A 19,805-nucleotide genomic window follows, 5' to 3' on the forward strand; every position below is an offset into this window, starting at 1 on the left:
TTAGCTGTCTCTAAGAGTTTACTTATACGCAGCAGTAACGACCAAGGCTCTTGGACCCGCGATACCTCTTTCTTTTGTAGAGTATCTCCTTACGTATGAGTCGTATGAAATGCGGGATGTGTGGTTGGCTTGTCGCCTCTGGGTCACCGCAGTAATTACGAGTGAATGCTCTCAATTTCACCTCATCTTTCACTCTCTAACAACTTGAGTTAATGCACAATGCGCCCTGTCCTTCAAACCTTTTTGCTGTACATTGGAGTGGACTGACACATCTGCACGACTATATAAAATCGCGTGGCTCTTACAACAGCTTCCCAACCTCACCACAACCTAAACAACAACCATGTTCAAAAAGCTATTCGGTGTTACGAAGAAGACCTTCCTGGAGAAGAATGTCGTTCGCGCTGGCGAGAACGACAAATTCTACGAAGACAAGTGCACGTTCTGTAAGTACTTCCCCCTATCTTGATATGTAACTATGTACTAATATTCTTAGGTTGGGGTCCATACGACGAAGATCATCGCGCTGTGCGCGTGCAGCCTTGCGATCACGTATTCGGAGACGTCTGCCTCGAAGACATGATCGACGCCCCGAATGGAGACAAATGCCCCATCTGTCGAGCAGTATGGTTTCAGCCTCCTACTCAAGTTTACCTCTGGCGTATCCTTCTGGACAACTTTATGCGTCTGCAAATTTGGGCAATATTCGCCTTCAGTCGAATCCAGGCGTTCTGGTATACACTCCAACCGTTCTGGTATAGACTTCCAGCCTGGATCAGGTTTCCTGTCAAGGCCGTCAACTCCTGGTACCGCATGTCGAACGTATGCTACCAGATTGACTTCGTTTTACAGCGCCTTACCAACATATATCCGAGGAACCCGCTCTTGCAACCCCAGCTGGAACTGGGGATGCGGATTTACGCGATGGTTCAAGCCCTCTATGTTCATCTCATGATTTCATCAGGACGTTCCAGAGCCTTAGCGGTGAAGACCAGCATTTTCTACTTAGTAGACGAGCTTTTTCAGACGCCATGGCAGTGGCAGAAGCTTCCAGTGCTGATTCTCTGCGCCATCGCAATTAGCGTACCCGTGGGTTGCATGGACCTTGGACTATTGAGTCGGCGCGACCGTGTCATCTTCTCAACGACCGTATTCTCGGTTATATTGGTTCGCTTTTGCTTTGCTCAGATAGTAACAGCTTTGCTATACGGAGGCACCGTCTACAATCCGTCGATTTTTTAAGCTCACCCCGGATCATAAGTGGGTTGGTTTTCAGCGGCAGAGGTACGAGAATGTTTAAGCGTCGTTTATAGGTATCCACCTGCAAAATGCGTACTTCTACGCGTTAAGGTTAATTAATACTCTCTATCGTATTCATGTTCCTTGGTTCTGTTACTCCGTTGTCCAATATGCGCAAAGAGCTCTCTTCTCATTCGTCCAGCGTGGAAAACTGATTTGATGGTACCAACCATTTCCAACATCATCCTCATCCGTGGTTGCCCACCACTCACCTATACTTAACACTCCCTTGCATTCCGTGCTGTACTAAACAAACTCTACAGACCTACCACCCAACTAAACACCAGCCATGTTCGAAAATTTCCTCGGCCTTTACGTCTCCAGAGACGATTTCTTGAATTGGCGGACCTTCCCGGCGGTACCGACCGACACATTCAACGACAACACATGCTGCCTCTGTTGGGAACCCTATGACAACGATACTCACGCCGGGATGCTTTTTCTTCCCTGCAACCACGTTATGGGCCGAGACTGCCTTGCCGAGCTCGTTAAATCTCCAGGTGGACATTTATGTCCTATATGTCGGTGCCAGCTGTTCGATCCGCCATTTGCTGTTGAAGAAAAAGTCGGCCAGCTATTTTACGCTTGTGGCGTATTTTTCGCCGTTCTGATGGTTATGTTCATGGCGGTTGCGGTACTTTTCCTGTTGTGCGATGCTGTGATTTGGATAGAGCTTATGATGGATGAGCGGGGTTTGAAACGCACGTTGGAGACTCTGCGATAAACATGTTGTATGCTTGGAACACCATGTTCCTGCGGTTTTAGGCGCTGGTCGACTTCGCTACAGAAACGGAAACATGATCAACACACGGCTCTGGGAACGACAAATGCGCGAAAACCGCAACCTGCGTACGAGAAGTTGAATCTCAGCGGACCCATCCACGATGCGCATGGAGGCGAACAATACTGTTTCCTACCACACCCTGGACCCATTCTGCGACGCCGACATCACTTGAGATCTGACACCAGTCTTGTTCTCCCACTTCCCCGAATTCGTCCCAAGCCTACCGCCCCCATCCCCAACCGACCTCACCGTACGGCGATGCGCTGCATCATAACTCGATACCGCCGGCAAACTGTTCATCGGGAAGTCTGGTGCAATAGTCGTCACGTTCAGATCAGGCGGCGCACTCGCTTGCCACTCAACTTTGATGGAGTTGTCTTTCGAAAGCTTGACGCCATTGTGCCACAATTCGAAGGATACATCCGCGGGCCCGAGATTTACTTTGACGACGTAGTTGATGCGGTGGTATTTCGGGCCGGAGTTCCACCAGTGTCGGTTTTTGAGTTTGAAGAGTGACAGCGGGAGGGATGAGAAGTCGGATTCGATTTTGCATATTGAGCGGCAAGCTGAGGATGTTAGTATTGTGTTTCGTCATGTCGGGGATGTACACCTACCGTTGTTTTTTACTGTTGGAAGTTCGGACTTGTCGATTTCGGTGCATATTACTTCCGTGGGGTAGATTCTCGGTGGGTTGGGGTACTTGGATGAGGCTGGTGGGCACTTTCGTTGAAAGTTCTTCACTATGGGGAAGTCGCTCGAGACTGGCTCGCCCTGACACAGTCAGCTTCATGTTATCATATTGTACCCATAGATTGCGCTTACCTGCTTGATAAACCAGTCGATGCAATCCATGACGTATTCCTTCTTGTCCAAAGGATCAACTTCCGTCCTCAACCCAAAATGTGCAAGGTTGAACGGGTCGTACAGCATCTTGCACATCGTCCCGTATGATGCACGGCTACATCGCCACCCGAGCACCGACTGACCGGTCTTGAGCTTCTGAATGCGGTCGGCCACGTTGCCTTTGCAGACCACGAGTTGCGGGTCGGGTGCGATGCGGATCTGCATATGCTGTGCGTTGGAGTGTGGTGTGCTGCCGAATGCGTATCGGCTTCGTAGACAGTTTTGAACGAATGCGGAGTTGCCGAGACCTCCGGACAGGACGAGATGAGACTGAACTGGGTGAGACAGTGACATTATAGCATGACGTGTAAGTTGACATACCACTTGTTCACATGGAAACTTTTGCTGCACACGAGCGAGCTGTTTGTCCATCATTTCGAAAAGCTTAGATACCTGAGTGTCGAAAAAGCCTTTCAAATCGTCGCTACAGAGGTGTCAGTTAAGAACACCACGAGTAGGTCTCATGTGTAAGTCTAACCGCTGGAAGTACATGTCGCCGGCGCTAATAGCGCATTCTCGGTTGTTGTAAGCCTTGTCCAGCTTGGGTACCCGCACCGCAAAGGTCTCGGTATCCATCAAAGATTCTTCCGAGCCGTAATCGCATTTTGCACTGAGCAGTCAGTTAGGTTGTCGTCGCTCTTGTCGATGATGCAAACAAACTTCTGGTATTCCTTCGAGATTCGCATTTCCCATGCCGCCTGATGTATATCCTGAAGTCCCATTGGCTGAAGTCGATCGGCATGCTCCAATCGCTGTAGCACCGCTTTTTCGTATAGACTGTCGAGTTGTGCGGCTCCGATAGTGGCACCTCCGTGAGGTCAGTATAGCACAGGTGTAATGCTGCGAGAACCTTACCGAATACAACATCAATCTGTTCGAGAGTAAGAGAGCCACCTTGAGTGTTCTTCACTCGGAAAACCGATAGGTCCTATAACACTCAGCGAACTAGCCATGAGGCGGCACTACGATGCTTTCTCACCGTTGTACCTCCACCTACGTCGCATACGAAGAGTAACTCATTTTCCTGTTGGTAATGTTATAGTCTACGCAAGAGTATCATGATCTGCTAGACAACTCACCTTGAAGATACCAGGCATACTCCGCGCTGTATGTACCGCAGCCGCCTCAGCTTCCGTCAGCCCTATTGATGCTGTGTGGCTGGCGCACGACCCAAAACCAGCTGCGGATATCGTCTTCCTGAATCGTTCCACAGTGGGTATAGGTTTCCATGTTGTAGGTACCGAGAAGATGAACTCGATGTTCGCGTCTTCCCATCGGCTTGCGAGTTCGCCTCGTAGTCGCGCTTCGATCGTACGGTAGAGGTAGCTGAAATAATCCGTGTACCTGGAAAACCATCAGCTCACTGCAAGGCCGAATTCGAGTACCGAGCTTACCATTTCTCTACTTCTTGGATATGTGGTACTTTCGATGGCTCAGTAGACTTGGATCTCATTTGTTCCAGTAGGTCCTCGTCGAGCATGATCTTGAACCATTCCCTGCTCTCGTGACCTGCACCACTGCTCTCTTGTGCAGTTTCAGCAAGAAATCCCCACGATGATGGCGCTTCGGAGTTCTGTGGGTATACTAGCAACGTCGGTACCTGCACGAATTTAGCTTGTGTTTCGTGGTATACCATTGAAGATCTTACTTTGTTCTCATTCGCTTGCGTTCGTCCAGGCCAGCGTTGAATGTGCCGTACATTATCAGACCCAGTCGCTACGTTGCAGTATGCGACACCAGTACCTGTAAAACCTATGAGCGCTGAGATCTTGCCAACTCACAAGTCGCAACCTACATGTCATTCCAAAATCGATGGATACAACTAAATCTGGTCGAGATTGTGGAAGTTCCATGATGAAAGCGTGTGTTAAAATGATGGGCAATTTCTATCACGTAGTAATAACACGGACACTACAGCTTCGCGTGGTTTCAACAACACGTACTGATGCTTGTCATGTATGGAATCCAGGTGCAAGAAGTGACAAGGCTGAGGTATGCCGGTCTTCCCTGTCCGGTCACTGGAAAGCCATCCTTGGCTCAGCCTCACACTTCATTCTTGCCGACAGGTCGAGACCGCTCCCAAAAAAAAGTACAACGTGGGGTCTGCTGCGATGCCAATTTATTTGCGGCGGTGTTACGCGATGTTCATTCGGTGTGACAGACGGATATGAAGTAGTGACAAGCCACACGGGCTCGTGCTGATGACTGTTCGGCAACAATGCATTCGGACCCCACACCATAGAGTTCAACACCATGTTGCTAGTATCAGCCTCGCCAACATTTACCAATTCCGGCGAATAAATCAAGTGGTCAGAGCTTCGCAGCCTGCGTTACTGTTGTACAGCTGAAGCCTGCATATTTCTGATCGGGCTGAGCTAGCGAATCGAGGTATGAACAGCCTATATCACGGCATCGCGAGCTCGATCAGAGAACACTGTCTCGCTTCCTTCTTATTCCCGATCACTTGTTAATTCTCGAGGGTTTTGGCGCCAATATGAAATTTGTGTGGAGGCAACTCGGAGAGACTCCGCAAGTGTCTGTGACATCAACAACTTCCACACCTGCAGTAACAGAACCGGCTGCTACAGCAGTCCCAGATCCAGCGACTTCAGCACCACCACCACCACCACCAGTCGGTGACCCGAATACGGTGCAGACACCTGCCGGAACTATAATCCCAGATCCGGCTACGAATCAAACTAACTGTGCCCCAAATTGTTCCTCAAGCGCAGCGCTGGAAACTGGCTCACGCAGTGAAGAAGCAAGCCAATCTCAGTCCGTTGTCATATCCAAAACTGCTAGTCCATCACCGAGCAGCAATGGTACGATTGCAAGCGGCAACCCTTCCCCGGACACGCAACGAGCAACCGCCGGACTGTCTGGAGGTACGGTGGCCGGAGTGGCTATTGGAATGTTTCTCGTCGGCTTGTTGATCGCTGGAGTCGTGTTCTTTTTCCTGTTACGCCGTCAGAAACAGAAGCGTTACAATCCAGCATCGACTCATCTACCGTCTCATGCCCACAATCATGGCGCTGCTGGGCACGTGGAGAAAGGCCCGACTGTCGCTACCAGCGCTTATGCTTCGAATATCGACGACGTGCTGCCTCAGCCTGCATCAGATGATACCATCACCGACGCAGCCTTGAAGATACGAGACAATATCAAAAACCACGTTCGAGAGTTTTATCATGTCTCTCCTGTCCCGGCAACCAGTATCATCCAGGCAAATATCAAAGAGCTGGCGATTGCAACTGGCACAAGCTCTTCCGTACTTGCAAGTATGCTCTCCAATATCTCAACCCGGGTAGAAACGCTTCGCCTAATTGTCGCCTGGAGTGTGCTCTCGAGATGCACCGGAGAACGCGCTGAGAGCTTGCTTCCGGGAGAGCTTGCGCCTCTCGCGTCAGCCGTTCCTGGAAAGGACGGTAAGAATGCCGGTAAGTTCATCCCAGCCTTGCGAGTCCTGGAACAGGAAGCTAACTTCACAACTCAGCGCAATCAGCCATGTACAGCAAATGGAAGACCATGACTGGTGCTCTCCTGCATGGTCGAATTGGTCAGGATACGCAAGAGCGATTCCAAAGATTCGCCAGTGCGGCTGCAGACCTGGATGCCGTCGTGGCGCCCTTCGTGCAGAGTGGCTTGGAAGCTCAGCGCCGCAAGAATCTGGACATGATTCTTGCGCGATCGGCAAACTTCGCGTTCCTACTCTTTGAACAGCCCGGAGTCTTCCGTTTCGGGTTTTCTAGCGAACATGGGGGGTTGGCAGTGTTCCCAGCATTGATACAGATTATCGGAGACCAGGGGCAGGTGCTGGTGCCGTCACGCGTGTTGCTGGAAAAGGAGATTGCGGCATGAGAATGAGGTGTGGTGGGGCGAAAATGGCGTTTCATCGATAGTTTATGCAGTATGCAATGCACCAATTGATCAGCTGAGATGCGTCGAGGAAATGGCGAGGGTGCGGGCGGCGACGCACAGGAGGAAGGGACGAGGCTGAAGAGCGAAGTTGATGCTTGCTTTTGCACTAAGCTCCATGTGTTTTAGCGCCAGCGCCAGCGCCACCGGCGCGGAGAAGGAGCGTCCCTTTCTGCACCGTCCAATCTGCGACTCGCCATCGCGACACACGCAGCAGCCACTCGGTCGTGAGATATACTTAGCTCGATGAGTTCGATTATCTGGTATAGGCCCGGCATCATGGCCCGCGGAGTATTGACCCTATGTTTAGGCGCAGACGCATGAGCTCAGCCCGTGGAAAGAAGCATTGAGCTGCAGATCGGTTCTCGAAGCACTGCGACACAGCATGAGGGGTATTCCAGTACCCGCAGGTTCAGCCTTGTTGGTGCTTTCGCTGCTTACAGAGTTTTGGGGGTCTATGAGCCGCCCACCGGCAGCTGTCGTGCTCGTGAACTTGTTCTTCACGACCTGCATCTCCGTTTCATCATGAGCATCAGCTGTCGCTGAGGAGCTTCTCCGTTACCATTCGAACTAGTCAGAATCTCATAATATGAGCGGATTGATAGGTATGTATGCTGTACGATCAGAGCGCAGCGCAGGGCTTACTATGTAACAGGTATACCCACGAGATCCGCCAGTGTCAGCAAGGCGTTTCAGTTCGCTGATCTTGCGATACGTAGCGCAGATGTAGGGAGCGAGAGCGAAGTCTTCTTGCGAACGATACGAATCGTTCGCAACGACCTGTCCGAGGTCGAGCGTTTGGTGGCCGTTGGCTCTGTAGGAACAAGACTCGCACAGACACCCGAAAGACTCCCTTGGATAAGGAGTTGTATCGAGAATACCAACTCCGCCTTGGAGGAGATCGGCAGATGGGTGGACTGCGGCAGTGTCGAGCAGCATCGCAATATCTTGGACCAATCTCAGAAACTTCGACACATTCTCAAAGACCGAGAACGACTAGCGGACCGCAAGAGCGAACTGATGGTATGCCATCAACAATTATCGAATGTACTCAGCTTCCTTAACCGCTTGGAGGACCTTCCCAGTACTAGGGCGCTGCCAACGTATCAAGATACGACCTACTTTGATGACATCGTGTCGCGGCACAGAAGATCAACCAGCCACACTCAACTGGGTGATGGCTCACCAAAGGTCTTCTTGGGGGACAGCAATCGAACGACATCTTACCCTGCCAACAACACTCCATGGTCAGCGAACCAGAAGTCGTTCTTTACCGAAGCACCATACACACAGGACGCGTCGACCATGGATGCGGTGAAGTCCACGCTACGATCGTTATGTGGACAAATGCAAGTAATGCCAGACCACCTAGACTACAAGCCATACAACTCGAGATATCAATCGCCTCCCAGCCTACCAAGCAGTCCGCCCCCTACATATACATCGGCTGAACAGCGCAGTCCCCGCTCGGAAACATTGCTCGAAGATACCAAGCGTCATCTCAGTATTGATCAGCCGATCCATAGAAGCTCGCGGTCATCGCTGAGTGAAGCCTGTGATGATGCGCATATCACACCGTCAGCCCGAAAAGACACATGGGCCTATAAGTATCCAGAGAGGCATCAAGTGCCCGCAGAACTGGCAGGCGACAGCTTCATGAGTGGTACAAACTCAGACGGACCAGTGAATCCGTACGCGTTCCATTCTACCGCGCCAACTGTAGCCCCAAGACCCCATGTCTTCCAAGACAGGAAGGTTGAGACATTATCGGAGTTGATGGGGGATGTGAATCTGGCAGTAGAGCTGCCAGGTAGCGAACCAGCTCATATTTCGAGACATAGTCTACGGCTCAGCTCGCGAACGTCCAACTATGAGTTGCCTGCGAGCCAAACGTACAACACAACATTTGCTTCAGAGTTACCGGCTATCCCTAGACACAGACCCGTCATCACGCATACGGTCAGCGAACCGACCGCGCCCGCCAACGAAACATCAGTCGCGCCGCCGAGATTCGAGCTTGATTCTGTCTCCTCTCGAACACATCCTTCCTTGGCCACACGAGATCAGGCAGAGACTGGTAGACCCTGGTCGGTGTCTTCCGCCTCTTCAAGCCCACGACTACTGATGAGCAGCACTGCAACATATGTCGCTCCACTTGCGCCGCAAGCAAGCCATAACCATGAACGGCCACTATCGTCGCATACGCCACAATCATCGGTCAACACATCATCGGCGAGAATGAGGCGTCAGAAACACATGTTGGATTTACTTGATAGCATCGATAGATGACATATTAGTGTGATGAATGAGATAGCGAACAATAGACCTTATCCATCATCTCTCAACCGTCAGTCAGCATGCGTACTCTCCATCACCTCATCAATCCCGCTTCAGGATCACCCCAACCTCATTCTCCTTATGACCAGTGGGCATCAGCTTGACCTCCAGCCTCTCCAACGGGCCGTTATTGGACGACTCCGTTACCAGATTAGGAATGGTGTTGTATACCTTGCGGGCCATAATCTGGACCTTCCTCACCTCCTGCTTTAGCCCGCGCGCCCCAGAGCTGACGTCGTACCCTCGCTCAGCCATATGGCTGCAAAGCTTGCCGTCTTCTTGAAGGCCGATGTGACAGTGACCCATGTGTCGTCGGACTTCTTTGCGCAAGTCGATGTCTTTGCGTACACTTGCGGCATTGGCGCGGAGGAACTTGTGCGCTACGACAGCTTGCTCGCCGGGCGAGAAGGGGAAGAAAGGAACTATACAGTCGATGCGCGATTCGAATGCGGCCTGTTGCAGTTAGCTTTGAATGTTTTGCTGAAAGAGGTTAGTATGGCCAATACGTACTCCCCAGCGTCCTTTGTAGATACCCGCAAGCTGACGCAAGAGAGGCGTAAGATTGACGTTCTGCTTTTGGTCATCCGTCAAGTGCTCCAGGTGACGTTTGTAGTACGTGGTGATCGCTTCGTCGCCCAAGTTGCTTGCCAGAACCCAGATAATTTTGGAGCAATCGATCATCCGATTCTGCCTTCGATCTTGATATTCGCCTATCAATCGTGTCAGTCAACTTTGACGCATCAGACGAGATATATCGTTTGCTTACCTTCTGACATGATCGTGAGAAGCGCGTTGTAGACTGCTTGCGAGCTCTTGTCGAACTCATCGAGGAAGACTACCGAACACTCGCCGATGTTGTCTGAGAGGTGGTTGTTGAGGGTAGAGCCCTGTGTCGAACCGTGGTAACCGTTCCTTGAACCCAGAAGCTCCGTGTCGGTGTTCATCTGTGAGCATACAATGGTTGTAGTTGGGACACGCAGCAGGCCTCCAAGCTGCGTTGCAAGCTCAGTCTTGCCGTGTCCTGGGGGCCCGGCGAACACCATGACTAGGGCAGCTGGGTTGTCTACATTGGACGCTATCTGGTTGAGAATTTGCTGCTGAAGGTCGTGGAGTACGGGAAGCTGTCCAATGATACGGTAAGCGAGCTTTAAAATACCCTCAGCATCATGAAGGTTGGCTTCAGATATCTCCCTGGGTTCAAAGGGCCTTGCTGAGTTGGCTCTGTGGAGGTAGTATCGCTGCGTAAGATTGAGACCGTGTGCTAGATGGGTACGTGTGCGTTTGCCGCACCACTGAAGGAACGCTGCCGTATAATTCACGGTGGTCGGACGCTCCTCCGAAGGCTGTTCCAAGTAACGTTGCCACATATCCTCTGGTATGGACTTTGGGTCAGCACCGCCTGCAAGTAACACCTTTACAATCTCGGTCGTGTCTTGTAGCTGTAGATGGCCATGTATGACGGCGAACGCGAGCGCAGGAATGAAATGAGTCGTGTTGATACAACCCTCCGGACTGAATCCATACTCAAGAAGGAGGCTCACCATCTCCGGCGAGTTTCTACCGATGGCGTAGTAGAGGACGGGGATAGCCTGGTTGACCATTCCTTGGAATGCTGCATTATCTTTGCGGTAGTGCTCCATGTACGTTCTTACTGAATCAATGCTGCAACCGTGTGAAATTGCTGTACATAGGTGCACCACATCGAACGATATGGATGTTCTGGCATTCAAGAGCTCGGCGTCGACTGTAAGATCGGGGTGCGTTCTGAAGAGACCTTGTAGGTAGTACCTGTCTTTGAGAGCCATGGTATACGAAAACATCTTGTGGTGGTAGAAGACCGCCATTCGTGCTGTAGTTTACTGGGGCATTATCGATCTTGCATCAGCTCTGGCATTAAAATATATGTCGCAGACAAGACCAACCAGCCAAAGCAAACTGAAAGTCAACAACCATTCAGAAGGTTCGGGAAAGGAGATGATGATGGTAGTAATGACGCGCACCGCGAAGCTCTGCCTAGACCCTACAGATACAGAATGCAAGTAAATCGATGGGTCGAGTTGCGCGTGCGTTGTGATTGGGTATTTCGGTAAGCGGCATGTGTTCGCTGGCTGGAAGCAATCATTCCTCGGCGCCCTCCATTTCGACATCGCCTTCCTCACCCTCTTCTTCCTCTCCGCCTTCGGCCCACCAAAGAGTCGGACCGAGACCAGGTTGAGCCATGGAGCCCTAGATCTCACATTAGACATTATATCAACCCCAAATAGCACCCGACTTACTATTATCTTCCAGGCCGTCGGTCTCTCCTCGATAATCTCGCCCTTCTCATCCTTTTCTATAATGGTCGGCCGTTGATCATACCACTCTTCGTGCTCTACCCTGAACAGAACTGGCTCGCCCTTATCGAAGAAAAGTTCTGTGCCTTCAGAGTTCCAGATCCAGACCATCTCAGCTTTAGAGAAGGACGAGTTCTCTGGTAGATTTTGGTAGGGAACGAAGACTTCCGATGTGAATTCCAGGTCAAGAATGATGCCTTCTTCGTTGGATGACTTGATCCGTCCGTAGATGATTTCGCCACGGAATGGGCGGAAGACGGTCATGCGGAATTCGACTGCGTTGCATGTAAGCGGCGTTTTCACGAGGGATGTAGTAATACCTACTATTAACATTGACAAGCCCAGTCCCGTGACCGATCAAACCTTCGGTCGCTGAAATGAGATCCCACATGCAGAGGCATAGGCCAATGCCAGGAACGATCCTGTTGCTGTACTTGTCGTTGACTACATCTTTGATAGCTTGCGCGCTAGGCTTCTCGAAGTCCTGCGGCTTGATTTGTATCAGGTCTTGAATCGTGGTCTACGAATCAATCAGTACAAGATCATCAATATGTACACGACGCGATTCCCAGCGACTGAGCTTTACGCGTAGTAACAGCCAAGTCCCGTCTTTCTCTTCGGCTCAAATTTTCTGACGCGCAGCGCGAAAGCGCGTAGGGTATGAAGACGACAATCGATATGGGAGCAACTTACAAGTATGAACATGATCGCAGCTTTGGAGGCTTCATGGGTATAAGAGCAGAGAATCGGTCGCTACCTGGACATGGTGGATATAGACAATGGAGTTGATGGTGAGAGCCCTCTGGGTGACCACTAGCGTCGCGCTAGTGGTATCGATAAGGAACTTTTGGGATTTGCGGACTCCCGAGGCGCGTCGCATGTCCTGCAACTGCCTTCCCAGCGTTTTCGCGATTTCCGCCCTACCATCATTCGCTTCTTGTAACTATTAAACCTAATGTCTTAGCACTTTTTATTCGCGCGCAACACGATTTCTCAACCACGATAATGTCGTCCTTCAGATTTCCTCCTCCGCCTCCGCCGCCGCCGAAAGCTACATCCAGCGAGCAACCATACGCGAGTCAACGGGGCGGCCCTGCCCGAGGAGGCGGTGATAGGGGTCGCGGGAGAGGCGGCAATCAAAACCGTGGAGGGGGCTTCAATAGCTCTGGAGGCAATCCAAGAGGTGGTCATGGGCAGAGTCGCGGTCGCGGAGATGGGCGCGGCAGAGGAGGCCAACGAGGGGGCTATCAGAACAACAGAGGCGGCGCAAATAACAGGGGAGGTTACAATGCCGGCAATGGACAACATCAGACGAATGCGCCGCCCAACAGCGCCTCCCCGAATGCCTACAACAATTCGTCCTTCACCGGCGGCGCGCAAACACATAGCGCGACACAGCAGCAATACGACCCCAACGCTCTCGCCCAGGTCATGTCCTATATGTCGACACCGGCCGGCGTACAATCGATGGCAGCGTACGCCAACCACATGACAAGCACAAGCAACGCCTCCTTTCCCCAGTCACCACAGTCCCATCAGTACCAACCGAGCCCTCAGTATTCGCCGCCTCAACACGCCGGTCAAAAGAGAAAGTTGAACGACCGGAACAGCAATGCACAACAGCAGAGAAACCAATCGCAGCCAAGTTCGAAACCACCGAGAGCCAAGGCCGCCGTACCCCCACAGGTGCCCAGCTTCGGCTTCTCCCTGCCTCCACCTCCCGTGGTGCGACCGGACAACAAGAAGCGCAAGGTCAATCTAGGACTTTCGAAACAGCCGGTTCCCGATGAGAGTAGCGATGAAGAGGATATCGACGAAGAAGCCGCATATACGGAGAAGCTCAAGGGCGGAGGCTTCGCGTTCGAGCATGGAGGAGAGATGATTAGTATCCAAACAGGAGCTGAAGTCGCTGCATGGATCAAGGACAGGAGAAGAAATTTCCCCACACAAAAGAGGATCGTAGAGAAGGCAGAGGAAGCCGCGAAGAAACGAGCAGCCGAGATAGACTTTTTGCGCAGAGTGAGCGGCAAGCCCCCGAGAGAGCACCACGTCGACGACCAGATTCAGCAACCGAAGCCTCGCGAAAGGAGGCAGGTAAATACGATCAAGAAGGAAGACGGCGCAAAACGAGATGCCGAGAACCGCAGACAAGAAGAGCTCGCGGCTCTACGGAAGAAACTCCACGAGAGCATGATAAAGAAGCAATCTGCGCCGAGCGTGGTGGATCTGGGTTTAGGATACGAGAGCGAGACAGAGTCTGAGGCCGAAAGTTCAGTGCTATCCGAGTCATCTGTGGTATCAAGTTCCGAAGAAGAGGAAGAGGAGTCCGAGTCCGACTCAGACGACAGCGACGAAGCGCCAGAACCCACATCTTCAAAGATTGCTCCACCAGTCATTCGAGTTCCTCCTCCCCCGCGGGCACCAGTCGCCGAAAAGAAGGAAACGAGTGTCTGTAGCAATTGGAAGCGCAACGGGAAATGCCCTTACCTCCGCAAATGCAAGTATCAACATCCTCCCAAGGAAACAAAGCTGCAGGGATTGTACGAGCGCATGGTAGAGCAAGAGCTGGTCAAGGCAGACCAATTGGCACTCGACGCTATCAAATACTTGGGACAGCATGGGTTCTTGGGCTAAGCGATGCTGAACGGGCACGCGCGCAGTGCTCCGATAGATCATTCTCCAATGACATATGTACAACCTTGGTTCCCTACCCACACTTCGTGCACCTTGTTCGCATCGACATCCCATCTAGCGCCGGGTCCTACTGTTTCCTTCGTCGCGTCGGGGTCATCAGGGTATGTGTATGTTATAGAGCCATTGAGTACAAGATGTGTCGTCTTCCCGCTGTGCTTGTGTGGCGAGTAGTGCGCATTGCTATGAGGGAGTTAGTCTACATTCAATGTAGTAGAGCGATTGTATACTCACGGACTATCGGTCCACGTAAACACATGGTCGAAACCCCAAGATCGGACTTCGCTCTCTGCTTCTTTCCGTGACTTGACCATTGTGAATGTGATTTGCGTCAAGAATGTCAGTGCTCATGGAACGATGATATCTTTGGCCATGCTGGACCCTGAGTGACGTCGCTGGGCTTGGCGAGGCTGCGGAGGCACATGTCAAAGCTAGACCCTTTTCACTCAGCGCCGCAAACAAGGCAGCCCCCATTCATTCACCTTGCGCATGCAGCAAACGTCGGAAGCTGCGTGTCAATCTCTAGCAGGTATTAGCGATGCATGTGCTCCACCAATTGGATGATCAAACGCCGGTGCGGCAAGCCAAGGCAGGCACGAGCTGACCATGAGGCTATTGTGCCCGCGTCAACGTCGCGGCCCGCACCCCTCATACCTTCACAACTAGATCCCGCGACCACTCTACAAAGGCTTTGTAGTCGCGAAACTAAGTTGCGCATATCTTTGGTGCGTATTGAATGTATGTTAACGATACCCGCCCACCAACCAATTGCGCAATTAGGGAGGAGATACTGACACCTCAGAGCCAGCTGAGCTGCCTGGATTCAGCCATTACTCAGGCACGCATACGCGTCCAGGATCATACACCGCTACCACTCTGCACTTTGCTGCCGCCTATAAACCCTTTCGCCGCCCTTCCTGACTTTATTCTCCCTTCGACCCCGCTGGATTCGTAACATCAACACAAGATGTTGCCCGACAAAGACAGCAAGAAAGACAGCAAGCTGGGTACGCCCAAGGTCGACAACCCCGAACTCCAAGCAGGCGGTGGTACAGCGTCCGCCTCTGTTGCAGCTCGCAAGGTCGATGCCTTATCACCACTCCTTACACAACACCTCAAGAGAGTCTACGACCAGATCACAACGCGCTACGACTTGACGACAAAGAAAGGGCAACAGCAGTGGCTGGTCGAGGAGCAGGAATGCTCAGGACAGAACGCTGAGCTTCTGGCCGACGGCTCATTCTCCAACTTCGCCAACTACTTCATGTCGGGCTCAGCAAGCGTCCTGAAGCCTGCGCAACCAGTCAACGAGTCCCATCCCATTTCCAACTACTTCATCTCGTCGAGCCACAACACATACCTTACCGGCAACCAGCTGTCGAGCGATGCCAGCATTGATGCCTACAAGAACGTCCTAATGCGAGGATGTCGCTGCGTCGAGGTCGATGTCTGGGACGGAGACGAGCTTTCCGACTCCAGCTCTGACGAGGAAATGGCGAGAGGCAACCCAGGATCAAATGATGCGAGAAAAGACAAGAAGAAATCAAAGTCCGGTCTCAGCATTCGTCAAAGGCTAGCCCAGAAGTTTGGCAGCAAGGACAAATCCGAGGAGGAAGAACAAGAGACATCAGAGCCGCCTCACGAGGACGCCAACAAGGTTCAGCCCTGGCATTCCGCTTCCTATACATCGAGAGCCGAGCCTAAGGTAACCCACGGTTACACTTTGACCAAAGACATGACGTTTCGCGCGGTGTGTGTAATCATCAGGGACTACGCATTTGCTGTGTCGAACCTGCCCTTGATCGTCAGTCTCGAAGTACACGCTAGTCCAGAGCAACAGGAGATCATGGTCGAGATCATGAACGAGTATTGGAAAGGCATGCTACTTGAGTTACCTCTCGATCCAGCGCAGGGTCTGCTCGAAGCTGAACTTCCCACACTGAAGGACCTGCACAACAAGATCTTAGTGAAAGTCAAGCGTGGACACCTGAAGCCAGCCGCAGCTGAACCACAACCAACAACGCTTGCCGCGCCAGCTGCAGCGCCCCAGCTACAACATACCATGAGCACCGAGTCTGCGGCTTCGGATGACTCTAAAGAAGCCGGACCAGATGGCGAGAACAACCCTCCAGCGCCGAAACCCAAGGTTATTGAAGCGCTATCACGATTGGGTGTTTACTTAGGAGGATACTCGTACAAAACTCTCGATGCTCCAGAAGCGAAGGTTCCTACCCACGTGTTCTCTTTGTCAGAAGGTACACTGATGGAAGTTCACGAGAACGACCCCGTCCGACTCTTCGAGCACAATAAACATTTCTTCATGCGCGCATACCCCAAAGGCACGCGGTTGACATCAACAAACCTGAACCCATCCGTCTTCTGGCGTGCGGGTGTGCAGATAGTAGCGCTGAACTGGCAACGCTGGGACGGCGGTATGATGCAAAACGAAGCCATGTTCGCAGGCACCGCCGGATGGGTTCTCAAACCAGAAGGCTACCGCAGCACGAGCGAAGCAGCGACACAAAAGACCGCGATAACTCATCACGACCTCAACCTAAGCATTGAGTTTTTCGGAGGACAAGACATTCCTCTGCCGCCTGACGAAGACGATCCAAAGGATCTCAAACCTTATGTCAAGGTCGAGCTGCATGTTGAGTCGCACGAAGAGCGCAACTCCGAACATGTGCCCGGTGATGGAAAAGGCACCAAGACCATCGACCCCGACCTGAAGAAGGAGACCGAGAAGGCAAGGACCACGAACCCCGATTTCGGTGGTGAAATGGTCAAGTTCGTCAATGTTCCTGGTGTTACGGAGGAATTGACATTTGTCAGGTGAGTCTCATCTCTTTTCTTTTGCTACCTGTCAGGTACATGCAGGTCGTCATGAGGTCTGACTAGGTTACCCTGCATCATATCGCTACATACGCGCGAGGAACATTGAAACAGAGATTCCGAGTGAGCAGTCGTGGCACGGCTGTTGAATGAGGGTCGGGATCACTGCGCCTGCAGATCGCCGTTATTCCCGTTCACGCTGTTCCAGCGCCAGCGCCTCGTCGTTTCTTCGATGACACCGCATGACTCTGCGTCTGATCCAAATAATCGGGTTTCAACGTCGAGCTATGGGGCAGCTGCAGTACCAAGGCGGTATACTGCTGTAGCTTCCGTCCATCGGCCGTCTCGTGACGGCTTCAATCCGCAGCGAGAGTAGCTTTGATGTGCGCAAGTGGCCGTGGGCGCGATGCTTCTTTACGACACGCCATCACTCGATATCCCATTCGTTGACTGGCCATGTCCATGCTAACCTCTACCTCTCAGATTCAAAGTCATCGACAAAGAGCGCTTCGGCAAGGATGACCTAGCCGGCTGGGCATGCTTCCGCCTCGACCGCCTGCAGACCGGCCTCCGCCTGCTGCATCTCTACGACTCAAACGGTGTCATCAGCAAGGGTGTGCTATTGGTCCGCATCACGAAGACGGTCAGTACGGCTTGAATCAACTATATCTGTTATTCCTGACCGCTACTACTTACCGACCTATCTTCTTGTTTCCTTGGAGCTGGTGCACACTTTACTGGGTGCGCTGTTGTGGCTAATGCTGTGCTTTAGTTGTTGCCGAGAGGCGCGCGGGTGCAGCGTGGGAACCAGTTTGATCATGAGAGTTTGTCGCGGCCTCAGCATTTTGTTCATAAGTTGTGGGGTGAGAAGCATAAGCGGGGTGGTGGGCTGAGGAGAAGGCTTGCGTCGTTATGACGGTGACCGATGCTCCGTCTTGGAGTTTACTGTATGTTATCTCGGGTGGGTGTGTGTGATACACTGCGCGGTACCCATTCAATTTGCTATGCATTTATAGATCATAAGAAGAACATGTATCCTGAATCTCTTACGAAAACATCCGCATGGCGTGTAACAAGATCCAGTCTCGTTGCATCCAGCCTTTGATGAGTTGATGTCGGCAGTTTCGGGGTATAGTGTTCGCCCAAGTGTCAGCAAATGCGCGCAGAAACCAACGCCTATCGGCTTCGCGGAATGGGTCAGGAAGGGCTACCGGCTCGAGGAACACAGGATCAATTCGCACCAGCAAGCACAAAGGCTTAGCTGAAAGTGTTGACATCACCTCGTCCCACGCGGCAGCATCACCCGAGCGACAGCCGCGGTTTGTACGACACTGCCACTGTTGACACGGCAGTTGCCTGGACACATTTCCTCGAGGTAGACAAAAGCGACGCCTGCAGTGTGACTGAAATCGGAGGGCAAGGCTGATGATCACCAACGGCCACCTTTCCGACCTTATGCGGCTCTGTGGCGCTACCGTGCATGTTGTCTGGCTAGGGACCATCTCCCGGGTGTGCTGCTACACCCACCAGCTCGGTGTGTCGCTGCACTACAAATTTCCCCTTGCAGGTTGGCGTCGAGCCTGGCGTGGTTGAGTCGAGTCCTTGACGAAGATACTGTGATATTGGTGCGATGTCATTTCTCACGATGGTTACAAGGCAACGTTGTCCCACGATGCAAATAGGTCTCAATCAAGTGCCGCAGACCTGTTGCGCGGGTGTAATCGGATGGCTGGTGGTAAGAAATGAGGGAGGTAATCAGAATTTGCTGGCGGTACGTACCTCGGCCGATGCTGTGTGACGAAGATGTTGAAACTCACTCCGCGTGGCGTCGAGGCTGTACCTCTTGGGCGTCTTGCATCATGCAAAAAGTACCTTGTTGATTGTTTGAGCGGGACGCGGATGCATTTGGCCAGTCGTGGATACTGGTGCTGGAACATATTCAATGTTGCCGATCGACGGGAACGGAGGTCATGGGCTTTGCAGATGGCTCCATTTGTAGCCATCGTCGGCTGCTCATCGGTGGTGTATGGAATACCCAGTTCAGACGTGATTCAACCTGTGGTGATGAGCTGGATACGAGCAAGCCGTGCCGAGCGGATGCTACAAGAGCCTTAGTTAGGTTGGGAACTTTTCTGAATTCATCGGTGTAGCGCGTGCACCAGATCAAAAGTGAGCACCGAGCGGCGAAGTATGATGTGAGTAGCTAGCTCGCGAAGTGAAGCGACTGACAGCTATCGCTCGGTGATGAGAGTGACGGGTGGGCCTCACGGATCAGACCCGGCATGCTGCGAGATACTCTTACTCTCAGCGTTTGACCAAAGACTAATTCTGCTGAGGCGGTCTCTCGAGCCCGGTGTACGACTAGAGAGGAAAATCGCTGGGGACTATCGAACGTGCTTCGACAGTCTTAGTGGGTACTTAGCACCATATGGTTCATTTTCCCGGAGGTAACAGTATGTCTGGATCCGGGCAAGTCTTCACAATGGTGTACCCTGGTTAATCCGAATTCGTGGTAGCTTTGATGAATACAGCTATCGCATGACCATGAATGAGTAATTTTGCCCGATAGCTCACTTGCTGAAAGAAGCATGACAGTGCCATTGTTACCACGCGGGTTTATTCGACACGGTAAGCGGACGGAACGGCCCCTTAGTCTGGGGGATGCAGTACACAGATTAGCGCCAGACTAATGGTGGATAATACCCTCGCAT

At 52.1% G+C, this 19,805-nt stretch overlaps 8 protein-coding genes across 8 annotated transcripts; 4 read left to right on the forward strand and 4 right to left on the reverse strand.

Annotated features, from left to right (window-relative positions):
• Window positions 1–343: 343 nt before the first annotated feature.
• On the forward strand, window positions 344–761 carry J4E84_010810 (uncharacterized protein; the record flags this gene model as incomplete). The annotated part of the gene is made up of 3 exons (XM_049393365.1): window positions 344–446; window positions 497–624; window positions 717–761. 3 exons carry the CDS (start codon window positions 344–346, stop codon window positions 759–761), a joined length of 276 nt encoding a protein of 91 aa, XP_049238896.1.
• Window positions 762–2,212: 1,451 nt separating this feature from the next.
• J4E84_010811 (uncharacterized protein) lies at window positions 2,213–4,839 on the reverse strand (the record flags this gene model as incomplete). Its single annotated transcript, XM_049393366.1, has 12 exons — window positions 2,213–2,649; window positions 2,698–2,854; window positions 2,906–3,256; window positions 3,308–3,410; window positions 3,465–3,596; window positions 3,647–3,794; window positions 3,842–3,914; window positions 3,966–4,010; window positions 4,066–4,330; window positions 4,381–4,586; window positions 4,635–4,729; window positions 4,782–4,839. The coding sequence occupies 12 exons, from the start codon at window positions 4,837–4,839 to the stop codon at window positions 2,213–2,215; spliced, it is 2,070 nt and encodes a 689-aa protein (XP_049238897.1).
• Window positions 4,840–6,266: 1,427 nt separating this feature from the next.
• Window positions 6,267–6,844, forward strand: J4E84_010812 (uncharacterized protein; the record flags this gene model as incomplete). Its single annotated transcript, XM_049393367.1, has 2 exons — window positions 6,267–6,423; window positions 6,480–6,844. The coding sequence occupies 2 exons, from the start codon at window positions 6,267–6,269 to the stop codon at window positions 6,842–6,844; spliced, it is 522 nt and encodes a 173-aa protein (XP_049238898.1).
• A 2,436-nt stretch (window positions 6,845–9,280) lies between these two features.
• Window positions 9,281–11,082, reverse strand: J4E84_010813 (uncharacterized protein; the record flags this gene model as incomplete). Its single annotated transcript, XM_049393368.1, has 4 exons — window positions 9,281–9,691; window positions 9,749–9,948; window positions 10,005–10,900; window positions 11,027–11,082. 4 exons carry the CDS (start codon window positions 11,080–11,082, stop codon window positions 9,281–9,283), a joined length of 1,563 nt encoding a protein of 520 aa, XP_049238899.1.
• Window positions 11,083–11,356: 274 nt separating this feature from the next.
• J4E84_010814 (uncharacterized protein) lies at window positions 11,357–12,276 on the reverse strand (the record flags this gene model as incomplete). The annotated part of the gene is made up of 4 exons (XM_049393369.1): window positions 11,357–11,464; window positions 11,515–11,846; window positions 11,896–12,091; window positions 12,265–12,276. The coding sequence occupies 4 exons, from the start codon at window positions 12,274–12,276 to the stop codon at window positions 11,357–11,359; spliced, it is 648 nt and encodes a 215-aa protein (XP_049238900.1).
• Window positions 12,277–12,576: 300 nt separating this feature from the next.
• J4E84_010815 (uncharacterized protein) lies at window positions 12,577–14,205 on the forward strand (the record flags this gene model as incomplete). The annotated part of the gene is made up of 1 exon (XM_049393370.1): window positions 12,577–14,205. The coding sequence occupies one exon, from the start codon at window positions 12,577–12,579 to the stop codon at window positions 14,203–14,205; it is 1,629 nt and encodes a 542-aa protein (XP_049238901.1).
• A 38-nt stretch (window positions 14,206–14,243) lies between these two features.
• Window positions 14,244–14,576, reverse strand: J4E84_010816 (uncharacterized protein; the record flags this gene model as incomplete). Its single annotated transcript, XM_049393371.1, has 2 exons — window positions 14,244–14,445; window positions 14,497–14,576. 2 exons carry the CDS (start codon window positions 14,574–14,576, stop codon window positions 14,244–14,246), a joined length of 282 nt encoding a protein of 93 aa, XP_049238902.1.
• Window positions 14,577–15,229: 653 nt separating this feature from the next.
• J4E84_010817 (uncharacterized protein) lies at window positions 15,230–17,752 on the forward strand (the record flags this gene model as incomplete). Its single annotated transcript, XM_049393372.1, has 2 exons — window positions 15,230–17,094; window positions 17,578–17,752. The coding sequence occupies 2 exons, from the start codon at window positions 15,230–15,232 to the stop codon at window positions 17,750–17,752; spliced, it is 2,040 nt and encodes a 679-aa protein (XP_049238903.1).
• Window positions 17,753–19,805: the final 2,053 nt, after the last annotated feature.

This window comes from Alternaria hordeiaustralica, assembly GCF_023758085.1.
Source record: "Alternaria hordeiaustralica strain BMP 2776 chromosome Unknown scaffold_47, whole genome shotgun sequence".
Classification (NCBI taxonomy): domain Eukaryota; kingdom Fungi; phylum Ascomycota; class Dothideomycetes; order Pleosporales; family Pleosporaceae; genus Alternaria; species Alternaria hordeiaustralica.